This window comes from Ambystoma mexicanum, chromosome 6p, assembly GCF_040938575.1.
Source record: "Ambystoma mexicanum isolate Mex_15411 chromosome 6p, UKY_AmexF1_1, whole genome shotgun sequence".
NCBI classification, from domain to species: Eukaryota; Metazoa; Chordata; class Amphibia; order Caudata; family Ambystomatidae; genus Ambystoma; species Ambystoma mexicanum.
The window spans coordinates 1,508,589,327-1,508,616,149 of record NC_090935.1 but is presented as its reverse complement, the minus strand read 5'-3'; the positions used below and the strand labels follow the sequence as shown (position 1 = coordinate 1,508,616,149).

Genomic DNA, 26,823 nt, shown 5'->3' with positions numbered 1-26,823 from the left:
AAAAGGAAATATTGTAACTGGCTTAAATCTTTCAAAATAATAACAGACCAAGAACGTGCAGAACAAATTCTGAATTTGATTGTTCAACAGAATTCCAGAGAAATTTGGAAAATTTTGAATAAATATTCTGCCCAAGAAGCGAGTTTGGCAACAGAGATTACAATGTCAGCCTGGGAAGATCATTTCAAAGGTGTCTTTAATGATGGCCATGCGAGTACAGAGGCAGAGATTTCAGTCAACTCGGAGCCCTGGGACGTCTGCGATCATCATGAGGATTAAAAAAAAAAAAAAAAAAAAAAATTCGGCTTAATGGATTCCACCAGAGAAGTCGAAACTGAAGTAAATCTTCTAATTGTGACCCTTTTGAAACTTGAAGCGAATAAGTCTCATAAAAAAAGTCTTTATGGCCTTTATAGATATGAAACAAGCATTTGATACCATCAATCGAACAAAACTCTGGAAAAAGTTATCGACATGGGCCTGCCCGCTACCCTTACTGCATCCATTAATGGCTCTTCATAATGAAACATCAATTTGGGTGTGCATCAATGGTAGTGGTCCCCTGACGAATGAAGTACCAACCACTAATGGTGTAAAACAAGGTTGCCCTCTGGCAGCTTTACTGGTTAAACTTTACATCTCTGACTACTCTGGAGCCTTGAACAGTGTCCACTGTTTTCCACCTAAGCTAAATGGCTATCAGATCAGTTGGGCGCTTTATGCTGACGACATTGTGCTGTTTGATCAAACTGAGATTGGGCTACGATGAGTACTGACCAAATTGGTTTCCTATCTACAGGACAATGATCTCGCAATCAACGCCAGTAAATCAAAAATTATAACATTTGGAACGAATTATCAATGTTCCAAGAAATCCTTCAGATGGACCGCAGCAGGAGAAACAATCAAGTCTGTTTCAATGGTACGCTATCTGGGAGTTCTAATCAATAAATCCATCAGAGAATGGTACTGGGTAGCAAATTTGAAGCACTGTATGGCAACATTTACCATCCAAGGTCGAAGACTACATTTTGAATACAGCAATTTACTCTCTCTCCAATACGGTCATTCTATGTGCATAAAGTCATCCCGGCATTAACACATGGAGCAGATGCTGGCCTAAATATTGACCATCGTATTTGGGCTACATTAGAAGGGCACATTTGGAGAGGGGTGTTGATAATGACATCAAGCATTTCTACAGTAGAAATCAGACATGAATTAGGTTTAGAGCCTCTACATGGGATCATTCCATGGAAATCAATTGCTGTGCTGCGCAAAATGCATGTGACCATGGTTGCCCCACCTTACAGAATATTTAAATCGACAGTCAACAATTCTCACTCAGGAATTATGTTGAGTTGGACTACCAAAATCAGGAAGATCCTAGAAGTGGCTGATTCCTGGGATATGGTAAGGACAAACCCCAATTAGCCAAAAAAAAAACTTCGACAGTGGTACTGGATAAAGAATGACGAAATCCGGGAGTCCACGTCGACTTACCCATTTACTGGTTCGGCATGTAACTGTCTAGACAAATTACCAGAATATCTTGAAAGATTTCCGTCAAGACTACATCGCAACAAGTTTTTGAGAATTCGCTTGAATGCCTATAAAACAGAAGAGATGTTAATGATGAAACACGACAGCCCAGGGAGGCTCCAACCACTGTGATCCCCTCAAGACCCGCTCCGGCCTCGGCATTGCAGTCTCTCCAAGGTACATGCTGGTGTCCTGGCTTCCAAGCAGCAGCCTCCTCGGCATCCTCCTTTTCAACTGCATTTTTCCTCTCGCACACCCAAAACGCTCAGCTCGGCTTCTCTCCTGCTGGTCTCCTTCATGGTCTCCCTGCTGGTCTCCCTTTTTATACACCTGTAACCATTTAACAGGTTGCAGGTTTGAGCCCGTAAGTCTAGTTGCCTGACCATAGTTATTGGTGTGCCTGGGACATGCCTGACCCTGGTCTCAGTACCAGAGCGGTGAAATGACACGTTAGTGTGCACCAATCCTAGTCGCCTCTTCCTCATTGTAGTACTATAGTGGCATGAATGAGGGGAAATGATTGGCAACAGCCTATGAAGGCAGAGGGAGGGGGGAGACTGGTTCTCACAAGGAAAAGGGGTATACCGTATCTCGACTGCAGACCTCCTCTTCATCACCCTCTTACTAGTATACTGATGTTGTGGGATATATTGACCCACTCAACAGCATTGCCCCACAACAATAAGCTGCATTTGCGCAGAAACAACCACAAAAGGGTTGCACTGGCTCCTCCGAGCGCCATGGCTCAAAAATGCATTTTGCAACAACAGCAAAAATGGCTGCACCGTCCTGCCAAGCACACATCGGACAGGATGGAAACAGGGGGCACATTAAAGGAGATTGCCAGTGGGTTCCCACATAAACAAAAGGAAGAAAGTTGAAAAAGCAGAGTTGCTTTGCTACAAAAGCCAAAATCTCCATTGAAAAGAAACCCCTTTTCACCTATAAAAAAAATGTGGTTTTGGCGCTAATCCCCTTGTTCATTAAAGCCACTGTGATTAATAAGCCTTACCAAGCCCTGTGTGTTTCACTGTGCCTCAGAAAAACCAGGCATGATTCTGAATTGACAATCCCAGGCAAACCAACTCTTAAAAAAAATAAAAAAAATAATCAACCAGGAACTTTCCTTTTACTTACACAGGAACACGCTTTTATTTCTTTCCAAGAGTATCCAGGCTCAGCAGTACAAAGAGAGACTTTAACTCTCTGAGCCAGGTCAGTGTCAATGTATCTATGCTTCAGCTAAAACTCCTGCATTCAGGGAAATGACTATAGCTGCAAAGACAGTGTGGGCATCTGAGGGAGCTGCCAAATCAAATTTAAAGGAAGAAATGCTAGCAGTTTTCAACGCGTGTAAAAATGGGCTTTGCTGACTGAAGAAAAAAATTGCCTATTTAAAGAGTAAACTGTTGAAGGACAGCCTGCCATAACCTAGAAATGTGAAGGGGTTTGTGGCTGGGGATAATACACACATAGGCTATTTTTTTTTATTCCACAGGTTTGTTTTAATTCAAAACTCAAAATAAGAAATTAAAGATTAAAACACATGGGCTGAGTTTGCAAGCTCACACAAAAAAACAGTTATTCAAGTGCCAGCCCGGAATCTTCCCCCTAGGAAGGGAGGCATACCATAAACTTGCAGGACACAAAAGTGATAATTGCAGCTTAAAATACTTTGTCTGGGCCAGGACAAAGCAAGTTCACACGCTCGTCAGACATTTGTCTCTGCGCCAGGCTGGGACAATAGAAGTCATGGGACACTAACTTGTCAAGTGAAGGGGCAATAGAACCTTCAATTAAGCTGAGAAACCCCCACCTTGCTTTGAAGGAAATGACAGTTGGGGGCAGCTGAAATGGTCCAGGGCAAGACAAAGGACTGCCATTTGCTTCTAAAGACTATTTCAGAAATAAACTTTAAAGACTGATCTCTGCAGCAGGACTTTGGAAAAATATAAATATTTCACTGTTTAGAAGTAATTTTATGGCCTTTCTTTTAAGACATCATAGGTTTCATTGCTGCATATGGAACATAAGTAACAAAATATTGCAGATTACCAGAAAAGTATACATGTCCCAAATGTAAATTTTTATACTTGCATACCTTATGATCAACCCCACATATGTATAAAGTTATGGAATTTTAGGACGAACCTTTCATGCTTAAAATTATCAAAAAGTAGTAACCATCCAAAATAATGTCTCACAGATTGCAGGATTGGACGGCTAACCTTTACATAAAATATGTGACCTGATTAAGGTGCCACCATTGTACAAAAAGTGTAAATACTGATAGGACAGATTTTTGGCAAAAAGGTCTGTGGGAAGTCTTTTTCCATCATAAAATACAAACTTAAACTGGGTACAACCCAGGGGAGGCAACCAACATTGGTTGTTCGATCCAGTTGTTTAAAGGCGTGCTTAGCTAAACCGGCCCAGCAATATAGTCAATGATGTCACTATGCTCTATATAAAGGGTCTCTGACAGGACCCAGACACACACACTTTCTGATTTCCTGCGCTGCGTTCCTGTACCCGTCATCTTCCTGATCCAGACTCCAACTACAAGGCAAAGCATTGCTGATCCTACTCCTGGGCCCACTGCAAAACCCAAGCAATGCTGATCCCATTCCCAGCAAGGGCTCCAATATAAAAAACAACACTAAATCTCCCATAACCAGGAGAAAACTGTGGTACCTTTGGCATCCTGATCCTGCTTTGCTTGCTGCCACTCACTGCATGCTACTGCAATCCTGCTTCCCTGATGACCTGTATTATCCAGTGACCAGAATTGCCAGTCCAGAAGTGCTACCCAGTAACCAGAACTGCCCAGCTGTTTGCCAGGCACCCTGCCGTGTAGTGACCAGAACCGTTGACTGTCCAAAATCCAAAAACTAAAAGTGGACTGTGAGTATCATTTGCCACCCCACCTAAACCCATAGCCTATCTTGTCCTTGTCCTCATCCCACTATCTAAGTGACCCCACCCTTATCCTGATAACTTGTAAAACTGTCGCAATCATTCTTGCAACCCTGCCCTTGATTTCTAGTGCTAGCGCCATCTCTTTAATAATTTTGTCTTGTGAAACCCTTAGCTATAATCCTATTTCGAGTGAAAGGACAGGTTCCGAGGGGCGAGAGGGTTGAACTTGCGAATCAACCCTAGAGCTTACTGTGTCCCTCTTTGGTGGCCTAGCCTGAATACTCTAGTGTAGAGTAAAACTATTCTTGCCCCAACTGATTTTCTTTCCTTTTTCGTGCCTTCAATTACTCAAAGTGCACCTTCTTAGATCTTGCATAACTGATTCAATTTACCAGCTATAGACTTACTTTCACTTCCATAGTGAACCTGTGATCTATAGCTACCCCCACCCCAACATTGCGATTCACAATATTTCACCTGTTTTTTAAAGAAACTGTTTTAGTAAATTTACACGGGAAACAGAAATATTTGCAAAGTTTCCAACGTGTCATTTTGATTGTAAACTGTTTTAAATCTTCCATTCGTTTTTCGAACTGTATGCTCTTGCTAATTCATTGCTTGTGATTGTTAGTACCTTTACAATGTTGCTTTAGTGAAGAACTATTTGTTGCAAGGTTTTTGCACACATTCATTATTTTGTTCATCCATTTTCGAGTGTCCTTTTTAACATTGCAAGGGTTTCAAATCCGTTTTTCCACTCTTATTGGGGAGGGAAGGTCGGATTTAAATTCCGTTTTCAGCTTCTTATTCCCGAGTACCTGCTGCCTCTTTGTATCCCCTCAGATTTGATCTTTGGTGGGTTGAGGAAACTTTGCAGGGGGAAATCCTAACTTGAGTGCTAGCTGTCCTAAATCAAAAGTGCTCCTAGCCTGTTGTGCGGTGTATATTCTCCACTAAAAGTCAAACTCAGTGCATTGCCCACATTCTCATTGTAACCATCACCCCATTGGTGATTGCTGCCCTATATTAAAAGTGTGTGATTTCTTTTGAATTTTAAATAAATAAATAAATATTGCATTTGACCAACCAGCCTGGTTCATGGTCCATTGTGACCCGGGGTATTTGAGGAGGGGGTGTGTTATGAGTGGTGTACCATCCCAAAATTGAATCCACATAAATACGGAGAAAAGCACCTCAGTTAGGCGCTACATACTAGGCCGAGACCACGGTGTGCGTGTCGCCTGATTGAAATCCTTAACAGTGTCTCACCCAAGGAAATCCCCCTACCATTACCCTGGTCTCCCTACCCAGGTGATCCTCCCTCGCATCTCCAACCCCAGGGTTGGGATCCAACAGCAATGGCCCTTCCCTGGCCACCTGAGTAGAGGATGTGGGGGAGAAGGAAGTGAGGATGCTCTCAGGTTCCTCACAGAGGGTATTAAACATACTTGAGTGACATGTACCCAAATGAGTAGTTTGTTTCCAAAGCACAATTCGAGGACAATGTAGAGAATGAGTTTCAAGTGCTTTTCCAATACTTTTTTTTTTTTTTAAACAATTTTTTTATTTGTTTGGGTCAAATCTGACCTTTACAAAAACAGTCATTCAACATTTCAAAGTTATTATCGAAATAAAATATTAAGATTTCATTTCATCAACATTTAGAAAAGAAAATCTAAGTTGATTAAAAGAGCATATAAGATTAAAAATGTAAGCAAACGAATGCCGCACAGAGAAAAAGAGTACAAGGATAGATAATAAACAGAAAGAAAAGCAAGATAAGAATAGAAGTAGAAAAGAGAAAGAAGAAAAAGAAAAAAGCAACAACGGAAAAGAAAAAAGAAAATATCCATGCGGCCAATCCACATCTTGATAGTTACAATCGCCGCTTCTTGGTTAATGCCGCTCTGTTCATTACATCCTATCGAGTAAATAAAGGCATAGAAAATTATCAGAGCTCAAAACACCCATAACTCTTTTACTTCCGCCTCCGGTTTATGTCTTCAGTATGTCAATCTCCTGTTGAAACAGCCCAATTTTTGCTAAAGCCTGGCCAGCTACTATAATTATCGCAGTATTTCGACCCGAAGTCAGCAAGTTCCAAAAGTTTTCTGAAGTCAGCCATTCTACTTTGTCCACAAATTTAGAAAAATGGCTTACTCTTATATCCAAAGTCCCTTGGCATTCTCGAAGTAAGTGATTTAAACTTTGTTTAGATGGTTCTACACAGGTATCGCACAGGGAGACGGCTTTGTGTTGTAGTCCCCGAATGTTTAAAATTTCTCCTGTGTGGTTAAGATTTAGACGCGCCCTGAGAAATCCATTTCATGACTCCCCATTTGGATGTTTTTGCAAATATTTCGGCAGTTGCCCCAACTTTTTCTCCGCTACGAGAAAACTGTTTGTAGGTCTTATACCTCTCATTTTTATCCCTGTTCTAATCCAGTCAAGTGTTTCCGTTTCTTTTTTCACTTTCAGAGGATTAGCCATCAAGACCTCTACTGATGTATCCGCTTCCAACAAAATTCTAAGAACTTTTGTTTCTAGATGTTTAAGTATCTTTGACTTCTTCATTTGCATCTGAAGGCTTATGTCCTCATATAGCGAGTTTTCTTGTGGTTCTTTTATCAGTCGATAAAGTGAAAGCAGTTTCCAATCTACTTGTTGCTCCAGGGATTTCAACCCGAGTTCAAACCTTAGGGCCGACATGGGCAGACAGTTTGGCAGGCCTAGTGATCTTTTCCATATCTGACCTTCTACTTTTTGCCAGTCTATCTCCCAGAGGATTGGATTTGCCTCCACGCCATACAGTATCACAGGGGTAATTTTTGCGATGTAAAACTTTATCAACGGTAAAATTGAAAATGTACAAAGTTCCCGTAGAATTTTTTTCATCTGTGGTACTGCTTTCTCCACTTTTATCCTTATTCAATTTTATTAGTTGATGGAGAAGCATGTATCACGTACCCGAGGTACACTAACTCTTCTGTTCTCGGGATCACTTTGCCTTCGAAGAACCAGCTTGTGTAGTTTACACGCTTTTTTGGGTGCTTCAATACCAAGATTTTTGATTTCTTTGGGTTTACTAGGAGACCTTGGTATACTTGCTTAGGCCATTTAATAAGTGTTGTAGCCCTACCACTGTTTTGTCGATCAGGACTATATCGTCCGCATAGGTGAGCCAAAAAACCTTGGTTGCATGCAGTTTAGGGCTCGCCATTGCCCATGATTGCAAAAAAAGCCCTAGATCTGACAGATGCTGATTGAAAAAAAACAGTGCTCCCAAGCAGCCTTGTCTCACTCCTTGTTCAACATTAATGGTCTTACTTAGATGTCCAGCCTCATCTAATCGTACCATCAACGAGGTATCCTTATGTAATTCAATTAATATTGACAGTAACCCCTCGGTGCTCCACATTTTCTCATCTTCTCCCACAAGCGTTCTCGATTGACCAAGTCAAACGCCCTGGAGAAATCTATCCATGCTCCATATATAGGGCCTTCTCCAAACTCTTGAGTGTTCTGTCAGCAGGGACAGTGTTAACCCATTTAGTGTGGTGGTCATGCCCTTTCTGAACCCAGTTTGAAATTTAGAGTGTGTCTTAAGAGTGTTATGCCCAATTCTCAAGCTCTATCATAATCATTCTCCTGAATATTTTGCTTTCGATGTCGAGGAGGGCGATTGGCCTATAGTTCTCTGGTAGAGAACGATCTCCCCCCTTATAGAATGGTATAATTACAGCTTGTTTCCAGGAAGAGGGGAACATTTGATTCTCTGATATTTCATTATATAGATTGAAAAAGAGGTTCGCCCAAGTTTTGACGTTTTTTAAAACCTGGTAGGTTAGACCATTTGGGGCCGCTGCCTTTGAGGATGAAGCATTTTGGATTAGATCTTCTATTAGCTTAATATCAAATTTAAGCTCCCATTGTGTTTCTTCCTTCTTCCCTCCTTTAATCTCTGATGTATTTTTAAAGTTGTCTGTGAGATAGTCCACCCAGTTCTTTTCCGAACTAAATTGCATTGATTGCTGTTACTGTTTGGATTTTTACCCCAGTTGTTTATGATGGACCAAAAATTGCGTGTGTTAACTTCGCAAAGAACTTGGAGCAACTGTTCGTTATCTTGTTGATGCCGCAGAAAATGTCTTGCTCGTGACCATTGTTTATATGCTCTTGCAAGTTTCTGTAACTCTCTGTGCAGTGTTGTTCGATTTGTTATTAACTTTCTCAATCGTCTACTTTCTCTTCTTAGACCTTTTTTAAGCTCCCAAGTTCCTTCGTCAAATGTATGCTGATGATGGGTTATTGTCTGAGGTCCACTTGGTGGATGCATAGCCCAGATACTTTTCTTAAAAGATTCAGGTTTGCAATTTTCCTTTAATTCCGTGGCGGGGAAGCATGAACGTTTATCATTTACTCTCCCCCTCTATTTTGTACTTTCCCATCATTGCTTTCCCTTTTCTTACAGTCAGATTATGGGGCTATGTAACAGATCGAGTTTTATTGATGTTTGGTGTGTACATTTATATACGAGTGTGATCACTCCCTTCCCGCCATATAATTTCCATGGAAGTAACTTTCGTTTGAATAACTTCAGAAACAAAGAAATAATCCAATATGGAAAAGACTTTACCACGTGACCAGGTTGGTTTTGCTGGCCTGTCGCCTAAAACCGAACCATTTAACATGCAAAGACCCCACGAGTCAAGATAATCTACCCAGTGGGATCCTACCTTTGTTTTTCTAGCCCATTTTGTGTTATTTTCATTACTTTGTGTTGATGTACATTGGGCATTTAGATCGCCTCCTAGGATCACATTTGTGTCACTATAAAATAATATCTTTTCCATTACTGCAGACAAGAAGGGCTGGAAGCTTTGAAGATGCAGTCGTGCCGGGTTCCAATACACATTCACTATTATAAGTTGTACCTGACCCCCTGATGTATCTATCCCAACTTTACATGCAAGGATACCGTCTTTTTCATTATATAGTAGTGTAACATCCCTACTTAGTGAGTTGTTGACCCCAATCAACAGTCCACCTGATGGTCGACCCAATGCTTTCTGTATTGCTGGCACTGTGAAAACTGTAAATCCTTCTATTTGTAGTGGATGTGTGTGCCAGGTCTCTTGAAGCAGTATTATTTCGGTATTATGAAAGAGTGTTTTTCATTTTATTTGTTGTGAATGTGTTTGGGCCGCGGGTATTCCAGCTCGTAACTTTTATTTCATCTTACCTAAAGGCTCTGAGCCCCCATGCCTAACTTCCGGAGTACCTGAGTGAGGAACTCAGGAAGTGCAGCCAACGTGCAGCCTTTCGAGTCTCCACTATTCTCATTAAGGCCAGTGGAGGTATATTGTTTCAAGGCTCTCAATGGTCTTGTATTTGCATTGTTGGTGTTGCCAATCCCCTTTTCTTTTTCATTGTCCTCTTCCTCCAACGTATTCTCTGGGAATAACAAATGAATTTTTTCTAGCTCTTTTCTGTTAGCTTTTATTGCCTTCCATGCCTTCATTGATGTAAATCCCACCTCTACCAATGTTGGGTTGTTTATATTTGGAAACTTTACGTATTGCATGTGTCCTGTCCCAAAGAGAAAGATTAGGGATTTTATTAATGTAGCCCAGAATTGCTCTTCTGCAAAGTGATGTATATTGCGGGATTTTATTTGTTGCCTTGAGCCATAATCTTGGGATTGCATATTCTTGATCGTCAATGATACCTGCCGTTATCTGAGCCTGATGCTGAGGGATTTCCCCCTGACAAGGATCTTGTGAATTCTCCTGTGCTGGTTCCTCAGGTTCATCTCCCAATACCTTTGTTTTGCCTTGACCATTTTTGCTAACCATCTGCAGAGGCAGAATTATATCTGCTTGCCGGGGACGTTGCAAGAAGATTGGAGCAATTTTCCTAGTGGGATCCACTGCCGGAGCAATGTTTTTTTTCAATGTAGACTTAGCTTCCTTCTTTAGGAATATTGGAGCCCACAGCGATCCTTTTATAGAGGGGCAAATCTTTGTGGTAGACTTCCCTGATTTCATTTCTACAAGCTTGATAGATCATTGAGCTCCAATCCCTCATTCTGTGCATTTCCTAGTTGAACCTGGACGGTATCAGTTTGCAGTCCCACGCTAACACTCTTTTCTTTCTTTTGATTCAAAGCTGCCTGGTTCTGCATTGTATCTGCTACATTATTCCCAACTTTTCTCCCTTCTCTTTGTGCTACAGTACTTTTTCTAGTCCTGTTTACAGCTCCTTTGGCTTTCTTGTCTTTGGAGATCCTCAGTTCTTTCTTTTGCGACTCTTCCTGAGTTGTTATGACATCCTCTTTGTTTTTCAGTTGCTCGTTGTTCAAGGTTTTCTCCTTTTGTTTATCTGTTAGGGTTTTTTTTTTCTAAGAATAATTGGGAAAGAAGTTGTACATTTCCTTCTGGCTTCTTTTTTCCTTGCCTTTCTCCTACCCTTTGACAGATGATTTCCAGCCTCTGTCCATTCTGGCGAAGACACAATTAGTTTTTTTTAAAGATAATTGTGTTCATTAGTTTGTGGATCAGTTGGTCTGTCCTCTAATTCTTCTACCACATGTGCCCGTCTTCTACATTCTTCCAAAACAGATTCAGAAAGCAGTGTGTCATCAAAGCAATGGATGTCAGCCTCTTCTCCTAGGTGGGTTTCTGTGCCTCCACCTCTTCCTGTATTCTGGATTTTAAGTAAGGATAACATTTATCATAACAGACCTTTTGTCTATCTTCTTCTTCTTTATTATATTTAAGAGACATTTGTACTGCTGAAAGATCCAAGTCTTGTTTTCTTAATTCCACCCTCATTTCATTCAGGGAGGGTGTAAGGACCGTGTTAATTGTCGTTGTTAGTCCCACTATTGAAGGTTCTATACAGGCTATTTCTTGAGTCAGCTCTAACAAGGTTCCACCTTGCAGTTGAACTTCAGTTTTAGTTGTTCAAAAACTTACCAAGGAGTTCAGAACAAAATGTAGTGCTGAGAGAGTAGCCATGCTTGCTTGTTTTGCGACACCTTCCTCTGATATTTGTTGGGGTTCTTGGATTGTTTCCAAGGTTGCCTCAGTCAATTGTCTCCCACTGTTAAGTACTTGAGTTGGAGTCTCTTTATCCAGTTTTTCCTCTAGGGTCATGTCCTTCATAGAGGTTTTGGCAAGAGTATCTTTTTGCATAGCTGTTTGAGGTAAGTGGTCATAGTTGGGTAGGGGCTCATGCTCTCCATCATTCGGTATATATCAGTTCTCATTTTGGATAACATTCATACTTTTCATTTGTTTCCCCTCACAAAAGTGTTTGTTTATTTTTGTTGTGCATTTTTTTAGTTGTGGTAGTATACTCCAAGCCGTGCTTCCAAAGTTGGGCGATGTATGGTGCTGCATTATTGGTCACTAATTGCTCGGAGTGTACCTGAGCTATTGCTGTTGTATTTGATGTTGATAGTGCTGTGACCACTCACTCTGCATGGTGTAGAATGTGCATCTTGTGTTGTTATCTCCTCTAAATATGACCCGTCCCATTCTGGGCAACTATGGTCATCAAAGAGCGCCTTACTGCGCAGCTTCATATTTTTATGTAGTAAATCTATTTACAGTCAATATAATCCACCAGCTAAAATCAATAAGCTCGCACATGCTGGCTGCTTCTGGACTCACTTTTGGCTTGCTTTATTTCTTTATTTTTAATAGTCCAAATCACTACCATGTGACCCCAATCTTGTTTCAATATTTGATATGTGCTATTACTTAAGAGGGGTGCCTTATAACTTCTGTCGACAGTCCCCCGGTGTTCTTCAACTGTCAATACTTACACTCCACACTTTTACTTGACAGAGTACCGGATCTGTCTTCTAACACGGTGTGAACTGGTTCGACCAGGGCTCCTCGTAGCTCCAAGCAGTTTCCCAACAGTCCTGCTCTCCGTCCTTGTCGCTGCGCCAGACTTGTGCTTTACGCAGGGGCAGAAAGGCGCTAGTATATATTACAGTAATTAGAAGTGGCAGGCCACTTCTAAAGTGTTGGTGGGGATCAAAGGAGTTGCTCCAACAGTCTCCCCACCCACAGTTACAGTTTGTTTAGCGCCCACTCACTATGCTTATGCTTGCCCCTGGATGCTAAGCATTTAATAGCAAATAACCATTAATCAAATAGTGGGATAATAAATAAGCTACAGCCACTCGTCCCGAACAGCAGGTTGAAACTGCAGGCAGCGCAAACCTTTGCCAGGACCAAATCAGGTCAGGCAAAGGAACGCTCCCCGCAAGGTGGGTAGCAACACTACCTGCGGTGCCGGCAGGAGGTAAAAGCAAAAAAATAAAAGTAGAATGCAAAACGCCTGTGGCTCACCGCACACCGCGTAGCCCAGTCCCAGTGCTGGCAGTATTTCACAATGTTGCCAGCTGGGAAGTACTAAAAAAATATACTTCCCAGTGCTAGCGCCTGTTTGTTACAACGCGGTGCCAGCAAAGAATGAGGACAAGGCACCTAAGGCTTACCGCACCCCAGTCAGCGGCTTCACCGACAGACAGACCTCCGTTAGACCTCCGGCAGACCTATCGCCCTTGCTCAATCCGATCCGCTCTGGTCCAATCTGACCCAATCTGTGAAGCAATTCACAGCAGGATACAGCGCGGGATACTAAGCCGGTGAAACGTGAATCAGCCACACAGCCGGCTCTCGCTGCGATCTGCTCCAAGCATCCAACCTGCTCTAGGGTGTTAGAGTAAAGGACCCAGGGACAGGAACAGGAACTGAAACACGAGTGTCAAGCCGCACCTCACCGTAACTGCAAACCGAAAAGAGGCTGCTTCCGACACCAAACGCGTTATCCTTTCCAGATGGCATTCAGGGGTTGGTCTCCTCACTTCTCTCATTCTCCTATCATTAACAACGCCAATGAATCCCAGGCCAACTCCAATGTATATACACCGGCGCAACAACTTTCCCCCACTGAATTGCCCTGGAGCAAAGCTAAATGGGAGCAGAATTTGATGGCTACTCCAAAGGACCACACATGGCGAGCCATTTGTCAATATACCTGCAAGGTCTAATACAACACTAAAAATAAGCTAAATCAATACAAAATCCTGCGTCAAGCATTCATCGCTCCATACAAACAAAAAAGATTTGATCCAACGCATAGTGGGCAATGCCCCAAATGTCAGTGGGAATGCTGTTTTTTTTTCTCCATATAATCTGGCCGTGCCAGAAGATTATCCAATTCTAGAATTCTGCTGCAAACAAAACAACTTTATTATGCTGAGGGCAATAACGCAAACAGAATTCTGGTGAGAAAACAAGCAAAATCCAAGAGAAGGAACCAAATTACAATCTTAAAAGACTCAAGGGGCGCAGATCAATATGTGAAAGAAGCTAAATTACAGTTGGCTACTTCACACTTAACTGAGACAATGTCGGTCACCCCTCGCACTGTGGCCCAGCAAGGCCGTTATATTAAAGAAGTCTCCTTGCCGGACATATCGGAGGTCAAAAGAAATTAGGAAGTTGGCGCAGACGTTCCAGAAGAAAAAGGGCCGCAAGGTGCGGTTATGGAGCCACATTTAGATCTGAATGTTGTGTTGTGGCCCGATGTTCGCTTCCAGCTCTGCGCCGCAAGCCTCCCAGCCAACAGAGCACACATGACACGCTGTTGCTTGTCCGGGCTCCACAGGTGCTCTGGTGCTCATGTGACGTGCCCTGTTTAATCCCCACACCAGCAGAGTTACGTCACTCCGCCGTGTGCGTCTGTTAAAGACACAGACACCACACTCCTCCTTTTTCATAACAATGTAAACAGGAGTAACATTCAATAATACTAAGAGTAATGAAAACTGCCATCCCACACCCCAACATGTATATAACACCGGGGTTTAACACCACAACAGGTGGCACAGTTTTGCACATGACCAGGCTGCTCGACTCAGGAGTTCAGTACATAGTCATTGAGGCGGGCAGGTTTCCTCCTCCCCGGCCTTTCGGGATAACTTCTGCGCCACTCCCTGCTCAGACTCTCCTCACCTATGTCCCCTCGATCGAGGGGAGCCGGTGGATAGACAGATCCTCCACCTTCATCTGGTACCTCTGCAAAGTTCCCTCCTCAGGATTGCCTGTGGTAGGACACCCTCCCCCAGCCTCTGAAGAAACTAGCATTTCTCATGACAGACTCCTTCCCATCGGACGCCGTCATCATCGACACCTTCACTGCGACAATGTCCATGGGATTGGGCTCATAAGTCAATGACATCTTTCCTTGTGGGTGCCGGTTTCTTATCAGTACTTCATCAGCCAAGGCCAGCTGATGTTGTCAGAGGAACCTTCTCACATTCTCTCCTTCCGTCCGATCTCTTCGGTCACACTCCATCTGGTCGTCATCAATTACTGCTGGTTGCCTAGGCACAGCATCCGGCAGAAGGCCTCTCGGGTACCTTTGGAACATTGCTTCGGCAACTCCAGTCGAGCCGTTAGGGGTTGACCGGTACTCCCGAAGGAACTGGTACAACACCCTACGCAGCCTCTGATCCTGTCCCTGGACAATCCTAAAGACCTTATTTGAAGTCCTCATAAATCATTCTGCTTCGCCATTAGCCTGTGGCCAGACCAGCGTGACTTTCCGGTGATGTATTCCGTACACCAGGTGGACCATAGAGACACCTCTCTCAACTCCTAACTGGCAACTGTCCTCTTTCTTCTTTTGCACTGTGTCTCTTACAGTGTCTTGTCCTTTTTGTTTGTCCCCTTGCCCCTCACCTCCTACTTTCATTAGTCACTAGTCCTCCCCCACCACAGTGGGGATTCCAAACATTGTGCATGGGAGGCACTCAAGCACTTCAAAAAAGAGCCGCAACTTCCCTCACCACATGGAACAAAATGGTGGCCGATCGCATTACATGCGGCAATCCCGCGGCATGAGAAGAGCTTGTTCAACAACGTTCCGAACGTTCTACCCTAAACTCACCGCCGCTTCGATACCGCGGAACAGGATGCAACCTCCTCGCGAGAATGTTGTGTTGTGGCCTGATGTTCACTTCAGGCCCTGTGCCGTGCCACAATCCCCCCCCAGCCAACAGTGCACACACAACACGCTGTTACTTGTCTGGGCTCCACAAGTGCTCACGCGACATACCCCATTTATTCTGTGACGTGACCAGTTTATTCCCCACACGCGGCGCAAAGGCGTAAATCTGCTGTGGGCCCGTTAAAGACACAGACACCACACTCCCCGACCTTTGAGTGTATTGAATGGCCGGGCAACATTTATATGTGATGTGGAGACTATTGAGACAATAGACCAGAGGTGCAGATCCGATAGACACATTCAACCACAGTTAAAATAGGGTTTAAAGCCCAACTTCTGTGGTGACATTCGCAAGAGAAAAAAACAACAAAACAGTGGTTGTTTCGAAAAACAGCATTCCCGTGTGACTGCAGAAAAAGAAATAAGGAAGTTGGTGCGGACGTTCCAGAGCAAAAGGGCCGCAAGGTGTGGTTATGGAGCCACATTTAGATCTTAACAGCGCTGCCTAATCGCTAACTGAAAAACATTCCTACCCGGACTATCTGATTTCCTAGAAAAGAAATCTGTGGCAGGAATGTATCCATTAGAAAAAGGTGAATATCCAGATACCAAGCAACGTAAGAGTCTTAAAGGCGTTCCAAAGATGGAGGAAAAAACAAATCTGTGAGATACGATATAATCTTTTTAAATAAGCATGGAATGTCTGGGAACATTTTGAGTATCACTGCAACCGCCCAGGAATTTGGATCAAGCAGGAGGTAGCACAGTGGTAACCGGAGGTTAGGCAGAACATGCTGGCTCCAGGGATGGCTGCATGTGTTTCTGAACAGGAAAAGCTGAAGACAAGGTATCTGGGAAAACAATTTGACGTTTCTGACACTGAGGCAGCCATATAGTTTCAAGAACATGTATCCAATGAGGATGGGAATACGGCTTAACATGGGGCAAGAATGACAATTTACAGCACAGAACACCACTGGGTGGTTGGAAACCAAACTGTTTAATAACCTGACATTCTCTGGAATATGAGGATTAGTGAAGAGACCATGAGTTTAACTTGAGTAAAGTTATTAGGTTAGTGTTTTCTGCACTCCCACACCCTTTCCATGGATTCACCAATTTCTTTTTTCTAATGAAGTGTGTGTTACAGGGTAGGGGCTTGGATCTGATGGTGCCATTCTATGCACAATAATGGCAGTAAACAACATTTAAGATCAGCAGAAGATGGACCTTGGTGGGGTACTGTTTCAGTTTTGTACCTTGTTTGAGAATTTACATTTCTGTATGAACGCACATAATGAAAAACAAATATGAATGACTGGCAAGGATACAGGAGTGTCCCTATTTTGGGTAAGAAACAACTCTGTGAAGTTCACAGATCGATTCAGCGTTAAATATAGCCTCTTTAGAGCACACAAAAATTAGTCTTCATGTCTTGTGTTTACCGCCCATTCAAATTCAACTGCTGCAGCATATTTCAAATGTAGACAGCAAACCAGATTCCGAAAAAAATAAAATTAGGGTTAACAGAGGAGAGCTAGTATGGCATAGGGATATTGTGGCTGCTCCTTCCCGGATGACCAGTGCTATGTCACATGTTGGCAAGCTGGTTTGTAAAACCCATGAAGTTGCCATCAGCACCGAACCCTGCCTGAATGATCTGTTGGTGAGGCCAGGAAGTATGTGCACTACGCCAGTCAAGTCCTTGGAGATTCAGGTATGTTGCTTTGATTTTGGTATTGGGCTCTCCTTCCCCCAAAGAGGTGGTCTGTTGCTCAAAATAGATGTCAGATCAAGAGAAGAGAAGCCAACAACTTCCTGTCTAGTTCTGCCTTTCTGGAGGGCAGCATATCCTTGGACAAGTCAAGAGATCTATGCAAGCCTGACTGAATGGGTCTGATGGTCTAGTAGCCCAACCGTTACCGCCAGCCCTAACTATATGCTACAGTTTGGCTAAGGTCTTTCCAATCCCCTGGAGAGCTGCCCTCAAAATAAATGGGATGTTTTGGAATTTATCTGCCGCTGCAGAGGAGATCGTCTCTTGCACATTCTAGTGTATGAGGAAGAAGAGGGTGTACCCACTGCACTGATCTTCAGCATGCCCAGCCACTTGTGAACATCATCCGAAAGGTTGCATGGAGAAACTGTTGGATGTAAGTCTGTAACAAGGTCACAGACTGAGCCCTATCAAAGGGGCCAGGGGTTACCATTTTTAACATGGGGCAGCATGCATACCAGGTTGTTTGCCAGAGCAAGCCCTGACCCAGAGGCAGTGTGAGGGAGTTGGGAGGCCTACGGTTTATGTTCCTTCAACCTGTTCCTGGCTGCAATTGTCAAGTACCATTAGAATTACTCCATCCCGACCTGTTACAATGCTGGCCAGTATTCTCGTACTTCTTTTATGGGAGTCTGCCATCCAGAAAACTTAGCAGAAAGCAGTTAAGACAGCCCACCTGCGAGAGAAGCAACAGCAAACTGGCAACAAACGGAACATTGCTTGTGGAGGACCAGCGTGAAGAAATCCATCTTGCATTGAAAACAAACACTAAATGGACTCTGAATCAGGGGCCATTATGAGACACTGTTGGCCCGCATTAAAAAAGGAGGCAGGGCTTAACAGGTGTTGTATACTTTTTCAGCTCTGTAGGGGGAAAAGCAACGCTGCAATTGGCCCAGGAAATCAATTGAGTGGAAGGGCCAATGGAAGGGTGAGGAGGAGAATTAAGAGACACTGGATGAGATCTGAGTGAGAGACTAAGAGGGCGTTTAGGGGGTGAGGCTGACTGGGAATGGTGAATGAGAGAGTGCAAGAAAGGTGACCGAAAAGGAGGGATGGAGTGTAGTGTAGAGCGGGAGGGGAGTAGAGGGTAGTGGCAGGAGAGTGATGAGAGGAGAGAGATGTAGGGGAGAGTAGTAGAATAGGGGAGGAGTGGAGAGAAGAAGATGGGGAGGGAAGAGGCGAGTAGAGAGTAGCAGAGAACGAGGGAGAGTAGCAGTAGACAGAAGAATATTTCAGGGTCAAAGAGAGGAATAGAAAGAGAAAGAGGAGAGTGGGAGAAAGAAGGGAAAGGAAGCAAAGAACATCAGGGCAAGGAACGTGGGAGAGTGAGAGACGAAGGCCACACGAGATCTATGGGTGGACAGGCAACACTACCTGATAACAGTCTCATTGTGGGACCCCAGGTTACAATCCACCACGAACACCCCGTAGTGAGAGAAAGAGTGATAAGGTGGTTGCCTTTAGTCCCTCACTACTAGCCAATCAGATGCTACATAGTAGGGGTTACCAATCTCTAGTGACCATCTTGGGAATTAAGGAAGACGGGACATGGGTGGGGAAGGAAGCCCAATGGGATATCCCTTACTGAGACCTAATTAAAGCAACTAACAAAATTCCTCGAGCCATCTTCAAGAGTTGTGTTCTTGAGGGCATCTGTGACAAAATACACCCAGATTGTTGGAGAGTTATCTTGGTTGTATTGTGCGCTGTTGATGCTTCAGTGGCCAGTTAGTCCAACTTTGTTATATATATATATATATATACACACACACCCACCCCCCATGGGAGCTGAATGTTTTGTTATGCTTGCACAATTATTTCTGGCTAAAAATACAAGGTGTATTTCTGTAGAAAAGCTACCCCCCTTTGTCTGCCTTTTGGTGGGTGACCTAAATTCCTAGACTGGTTTTGTATTGTTTATTTATAAAAGGAAATACCTGGATGATTTGGCTCAGAGGTATGGGGTGGGGTTTTCTATTAGCAGGGAGCGATCACTGGTCCTGTGCCACACAATCTACCCTCGTCCCCAGACATAATGGGAAATTGAGGGAAAAAAGATAATAGTTGCCTGTGTAAAAAAAAAGCACTCTACTGGAAAATTCACAAAAATAAATGGTATTTATGTTATTAGGTTAAAAAGGTACATACCTTTAAAAGATTTAATATTTTTACGCAAAGTTCATAATCAAAATTTCCATAATTTGAATTGGTCATATCATAGATGAAAATCAATCCATTTCGCTGAGACTCGACTCTGGAAAAAATTGAAAAGTAATCAGCACACTTTTAAAATTAACACTATTCATCTGATATATTTTATATACAAACATGCAAGCCATCAATAGTAGTTATGTTTGACATACAACTAAAGAAGCCACCAACAATGTTGAATTCGATTTACTGTAGAAATGTTTTTGTTAAATGTATATGTTTTATCTTGAAATAGCTCCCCCATTTTAATGCATCAGGGATATCTTCTATTTAGACACCACAGTAAACCGTAGAAGTGGCGGAACCAGGTTTCGTTGCATGGGGGGGCGAAGTGCTCCTCAGGGACACTGCACCAGGTGGCGGGGGGTGTCAGGGAGATGTGGTCACTACCATTTCCGTACTTTTTGCGCGTATAACTAGGAACTGATTATAGGGAGGCATACTTTTTCGTGCCTGTATGTTGCAGCATTTATTTGGTGTACAATTATAAAGTAAAACAATTACTATAATGTGTATGTTTTAGCATTATTTTTCTCCTTCACTGTCTGCAAACTATTAATTGCTTTGCGTGCTGCCATTTCCAAAAACACACCACCTGGAAATCCCTGCTAAGCGAAACCAGGTCTTTGTTGGCCACATTCTTGTGTGTAAATAATACTCTTGCTCCCCTCCGTATTGCTCTCCTTTTGCCACTCTGTTTTTTTGGTCTTATTTATTCACTATTGTAAAGCCATGTACATTCATTTCTAACTAGACCCAATGAAACTGCCTGTGCTCAATACGTGGCACAATGACATTTGGTCCTGCTTTAGTAACTTGGCATAGGGAATCTCGGAATGTTGTGTTCACTGTTAAAAACGGTACGACATTAAGGAATGTGTCTTTCCCTGGAAGTTTTACTTTTTGACGTGTAAAGACCATCTCTGCATGTAGACAATCAGCATATTTTAAAAAGCATATTCTAGATGGGAGCTGTGGCACACTGGAAAGAGGCAGTCAACACTGACTCCAGAGGTTCTGGAGCAAATTCATTTTCCCCTAAAAACACCCCAAAAAGGTCCGGGTGCCAGTGCCGGCAATTGAGTAAGTAGAGGATGTACGCTGACAACTGTGGACAAAATCTAGAATCAATGGGTGAGATAGACAAGGTAATGGAGAGATGTTCACAATAGAAAAGGAGGGAGAGGCAGAAAGATTGTGAGAAAGAGATAGACGCACGAAAGAAATGCACAAGGCGGAGAGCTGAAAGAGGAACAGCAGAGAAAGGAGGTGAGGAGAAGAAGTAGAGAGGGGGGAGGAAGGCAAGTAGATAAGAGGACATGGAGGGAGAAATTCAGGTGTAGGGAAGAAGCAGAGGAACTTGCAAGTTCGAGGGAACGAGAGAGAGCAGGAGGCAGAGAGGAAACCAAACGTAGAGTGAAAGATAGAATCTAGGAAGAGCTGAGGCAGAGAGAGAGCGCAAGAAAGAGTAAAACAAAGAACGGAGCGTGTTCAGCGGGAGGGAGAATGAATACAGGAAGAGAGAATGCATGGAGCAGGGAAGGTGGGATAAACAGAGATCGGGCGAAGTCAGGAAGTTGAGAAGGGTGGGTAGATAAGAATAACAGGAAAAGCAGACAGAATTTCTGCCAGGATGAAATTAACTGTGAGTGTTTCCCATATCCTTAACAGTGGCAGGTGCACCTGTTTTGCAAACCTGTGAAATCCGACTTTAGAGAATGCAGTATTTGTGGGACAATTATTGCCGACACACACGTGCACACCCCTGCTGCTGTGAAAACACTAATTTGGGAGAGGGGGTGGGCATTATTCTCTGTTTACCTCAGCCCCAACCTCCACTAATTCCAAATGATCCGGGTAATCGGTCAGAAAGAGGCAGTGCCAGCTCAGCTACATAGCGAGGTAACTCCCTCGACAATTACCCCCTGGCAAACAAAGGCTGTATTATCGGCACAAAGGGTCAGCTTTTGACAACTTTTTACGTGTTGTGAATTGATAAACTGTAGGCCTGCGACTGATATTACATTGCCAACGCTGAAAGACTACTTTAGCGCATAGCTCCCTGGATTTAGGGTTTGTATGTGAAGGGACAATGATAAAGTGGTTTCCAACAAGTAATAGCCGCACTGGACTCTTCCTCCACTAGCACTTCAGAAATCATCGACTTTAGGATTTTGCTGTGATTCCACTAGTTCACCTACACCCTGCATGCTGTTAGGGCACCTTCTGAAGCTGCAGCAGCGATACTCCAGTGCAGTCAGTGGGACTCCCAAAACTCAGTTGGAAGTACTTGTTTCAAAATAATTTAACACGCAGGCACGCTCGTCTCACGGCTCACCTGCTCTCACCTCACAAGTCACGACGAGGTAACTAACCAGTCACTTGACTCCCAGTAGTCCGATTCCAATGCAGGGGACCGCAGAGGCAGGCCGGCGTGCACGTTCCAGTGAGTGACTTGGATCAGGCTGAAATTAGTGTGTGGCGTGTGCACGCACCATAACACTGGACTCGTCCCAGGCTGGCTGCTTGTTTCTGGGCTGGGTAGTGCAGTTTTGCTACAATATAGCAAATGCGCTAGTGGTGTCTGGTTGTACTTGTGTGTCTTGGCTTGGGATAGTCTGGTCAGATGAAATCGAAACTGTAGCAAGAGTGGTAGCGTAGCGCATCATAGAGCAATTTTCATTTAGCACCGAGGCTACCGCCAGCACCTAACACCAAACGCTAGCCTGGATGCAGGCAAAGAAAGCAAGGGTGGAAGGAAAGGGGCCGAACTAAGGGCCACAGCACCAGCAGTGTGTGGGCTCACCGCAGCACAGTACACGACTATGTGCGTGCGGCCGTGAATGCAATGAAATTAATGGCACAGCCCAGCGGGAGCCAAGGAGGGGGGCACACCGGGCACTAGGATGGGGCGGGGGGAGGGCGGGCAAGCGCTTCCTCTGCACGATACCGCCCCCTCATCCCTGCTTCGCCACTGAACCGTAGCCTGATGTGCTATTTTCAGCATGTTTCAAAATGCAGCAGTGCAATGTTCAAACTGGGTGCACGTTTGAAAGAAAAAGCGGGCCATTTTTTCATTTTAAAATACGTTTTTACTCGTCTGACATTACCAAGGCTTTTAATTTTGGTCCAGTCAAGGAAAGTTATAAAAATTCTCTAGTGTGGCTTGTGCACTGCAATGATCCTTCCTGTGATGTTGTGAGGTCCGTACCTGGATTTACTTCATGTGACAAGTCACCCGAAATGACATTGCCAGCATGGAAACCCTTTAAAATGGCTTTTAAAACTTTCTGGGGTTGAGCAATTAAACGAAGAGTCTTAATGGGTCATGGCATTTGGAACCATGGTATTAGTGCTAATAACAATATTGCTGATATTTAGCATCTAACTTTAACCTTCGCAATGCAAATTCCTGTCGGCTAAATACACATTTCTCCAAGTAAAAAATAAAATGTAAGAGCTTAGGGTCGACTTAGTTCCAATGGTATTTCTTTTGAGGCGCTGTTACAAGAAGGGGTGTTACTTGAGGGTCTTGCTGGGTGCATTTCTGGCACTGGAGTGAAGCTAGATATATGCCACAATTTAAAACATTTTTAAAATTAGTTATTTAACCTGCAACTGTAGATCTCCATTGTTAGTATTCTTAGAGAGATTCACATGCTTTGATCTCTTTCCAGTCATGAGGCTCTGAACCATTGGTGTAAGACAATCACAATAGGAGAGAAATACGATGTATAGCCCTTAACAAGAGACCACGCAGGTGGCAACCGTACGTGGTATAAGAACCATTAACATAACATTAACACGTAATTCTGGGTCCTTTATTCCATGACAAAGGAGATGGGAAAATAAAGCTTCTCACAAGTAAGCTTCTTCAGATTAATAAGCATGAAGCATGTTTACTATACCCATCCTGCCTCAATTTGAGAAAGAAAGGAATGAGTCCAGCAGACTAAAGGCAGAAACAATGTTAACATCAAATTATGCATAAAAAATCATTTTCATTGTAAAGGACATGTATTGAATAAAGTCAATCATAAATAGATCTGTACCTGACCTGGCTATCAAACTTACAAGAGAACATAAAAGAGTCTGACGAGATAGATGGTCCTAGCCAGCGACTTTGATGTGCTGATGGACAATGTAATGGGCAGATCACACAACAGGGAAAATCAGAGAATAAGCCAACAAAGCCAAATTCTTGAACACCGCTGGCTTCAATGACACATGAAGCTACTTAAAGAGCAGAAAAGGTTTCTGCCTTTCTCCGGAGCAAACGGCACATTTTCGAGGTTACATAATGTATTCCTTCCTGCAAAGAATATCCATACAATATTGAGAGTGTCCTGATCATTACATGTTATTTACCTCAATCTTTGGACTTTTGTGACTGGGTCTTAGTTCATCATGTCCAAATATATTGTTTCCTTTCTAACTTACCTAATGGAGGTCTAATTTAATGCTCATGATTAACAATAATGCTCTGTGTTCTGCTAACTGTAGGAATACAATAAAATTGGAATTTAGGGTGATTGCCCTGATTTTCAATGTATGTTTAAAAACAATACGCATAGTACTATCTCACAGTTACATACTGGGTCATGGTGTCCTGATAGCATAGTGTAGTTTTCATATTAGTAATTTGTGTCGTCATGGTATATGCTGGGTCAAAAAGTGAGTGAGATTTGTTAAGGGATTTATTAAAAGTGTTACAAACTATTCTTAATATCCTGTTTACTTTGTTGTACTTACTTGTATAAAGGAAGCCTGGTTCTCCCTTTACCCTTCTTTTCAGTGGCGTTTCACAAGTTAATCTTGGCCGCAACTTTATTAATAGGGATGTCACTACATATGAAGTCACTCCGTTTGATGCCATATTGAATTACTTTATTGTGTTTGGTGTTACTGCTACGAGCGCAAACATGTTTATTTCTCATATTATCATTCAAAGTAATTGGAAACTATTCACATATTTAATATTAGGCAATATTAAAAGAACTGTGTTATTAGGTACATCACTACGCATGATGCCACTAAGTTTGACGCAATCTTTTGTGATGTTATTGCGTTTGTTTTTACAGCAATGAGTGCAGACAAATGTACTTTGTCATGTTAACATTAAAACGGATACATTTAGAAACTAACGTCTTGCTAGTTATGACTTCTAATAATGTTATGCAGAAAATATTTGCAATTTGTGTCTGAACCGATGTACAAATTAATTTGGCTAGAGATAAAGATCTTCATAGTTGTAGTCTGGATTCCTCCTGTGTTCAGTACTTTGTTAATATATACAATTATTTGGACAAAGAGAATTAGGAGTTCTTTAACTTCTGTATTTCAAACTTAGAAATAATAGATGATCATGAAATGCATAATCTCTTGTAAATGTTGATGACATTAATATGGCAGTTGACTACTGAAGATAACATCAATGATGAAGAGATTTATTATGATAATGGCCATACCTCAGTAAACATCCATTGGGTGATAGTCAAATAATGTGGTACAATGTAGCAATCAACCACACAGGTTTAGTACAACTGGTGAGATGGCCCTTGGAGATGTGTGTAAGACACACAATTTCAAAACATGTTGGAATAAGAGAAGACGCAAAGCAACTCTAAGTTCTCCTGGACTAATTTAAGACAGAAATATGCCAGTTGACAATTGAATTTAATGCCAATATTGGAGAGATTCACAGTAGGTGATAGTCAAATAAGTTGACACAAAGTGACAATCATGCAAGCTTTGCCATAATGTTTACATGGCCCATATACATATGTATACAATCTATAATTACTAAATTTGAAATAGAGAAGTGAAACAATCCCTCTCCTCCCCGCCACCTGTTACAGCTGTACTCTTCCTCTGTGCCCCCAAGTATCCTACCCTGCTGTATATCTGTTCTGTGGTTACCTCTGAAAAGTTCTCCGTTATGCATCTGTATTGTTGTATACCTATGTAAAGCACTCCGATGCTTCTCGGAGCTAGGTCTGCACTCAATAATAATAATAATAACCCCTCATTCTCTTTGTTCAACTAATTTTATATATCAGCCAGGTACTGAACACAGGAGAAATCCAGACTACAACTCTGAAGACAGTATCTCTAGCCAAATTAATGTGTACATCAGTTCAAACTCAAACTGCAAATACATTCTTCAAGATGGCTAATTATGGGGGCGTGGCTTGGAGCCATGGCGGACGGACTGGCTCTGTGAGAGCTCCCGCCTGTGGCCACGCATCCAGGAGTTATGCCCCAGTGATAGCGCGAACAACTCGAGGAGAGAGCGCATTGAATGTGGAGGTACTGAGGAGCAAAACGACAAAATCCTGAGCTCCAATGTCGAGGGGAACCCGAAGTTCGGAGGAACCCATGGCACAGTTGCCGATCCGCGTCCTGAAAATGGCAGCCGCCTAGACACGACTCCTGTCCCCCTGTCCTCCTGAAGACAAGCGCCCCCAACCTCAGTAGAACTTTGAGGCTCCAGGGGTGGGTGCCCAGCAAGCGAAGGCCCGACCAGCAACCCGGGGCTCATCGCAGCGATTCAACCGCCGTTTCGGGACCCAGCGCCCTCCCGCGGGGACATCCCTCCCGCTGAGGCCCTGAGTGCCCGCCCATCCCATTAAGCAGAGTGGGCTGATCTCTGGGACAGAGCTCGGCTCGGAGGACTCCGCGCCTGCCACCCCCGACGCTTCCCCGCCACAACACACACAGCGGGCCAACCCAGTGCCCTACATGCGGCGCTCCCTCACACGGAGCCCCCCACCACCACTCAGAAAACCTGCGAAGCTCCAGGGGTGGGGGCCAGCAAGCCGTGGCGTGACCAGCAACCGAGGCTCATCGCAGCGATCCAGCTGCAGTACCAAGAGCCGGCGCCCTCCCGCAAAGTCATCCCTCCCGCTGAGCACCCGCCCAAACCACTGAGTGGAGCGGGCCGGTCTCCGGGACGGTGCTCAGCGGGGAGGGCTCGGCGCCTGCCACCCCTGACTCTGCCCTGCCACAACAAACTCCACGGGCCACCCCGGAGCCCAGCGAGCGGTGCTCCTTGTTAGGCAGAATCCAGTGCAGTTCCCTTAGGGAGCACTACACAAGATTAGGACTACAGGTGAGAGCAATAAATCCCCTTTGGTATCAGTCTGTACCACAAAGATTTAGTTGGTAGCTGTGGCTGAGCAGTCAGACTTATCTCAAGAGGGAGATGAGCAGTATTCAGGGTTTACACAATAGGCCCACTACACTATGGAACAAGGAAACACTGACCAAAGCTTTGTATTTAAAAAGTAGATATATATTAATTTTATACACTTCTAATAAAACACATGTATCACAGT

The 26,823-nt window shown here is 43.4% G+C and overlaps 1 protein-coding gene across 2 annotated transcripts in view; it reads right to left on the bottom strand.

The window, feature by feature from the left end:
- LOC138510587 (tyrosine-protein phosphatase non-receptor type 9-like) overlaps positions 1–26,823 on the bottom strand; it is a 1,111,802-nt gene that overhangs the window by 640,251 nt on the left and 444,728 nt on the right. For both annotated transcript variants that reach the window (XM_069626356.1, XM_069626357.1), the window contains exon 5: positions 19,424–19,529. In XM_069626356.1, coding sequence (XP_069482457.1) covers positions 19,424–19,529 — 106 coding nt within the window. The remainder of the gene's footprint in view (positions 1–19,423; positions 19,530–26,823) is intronic.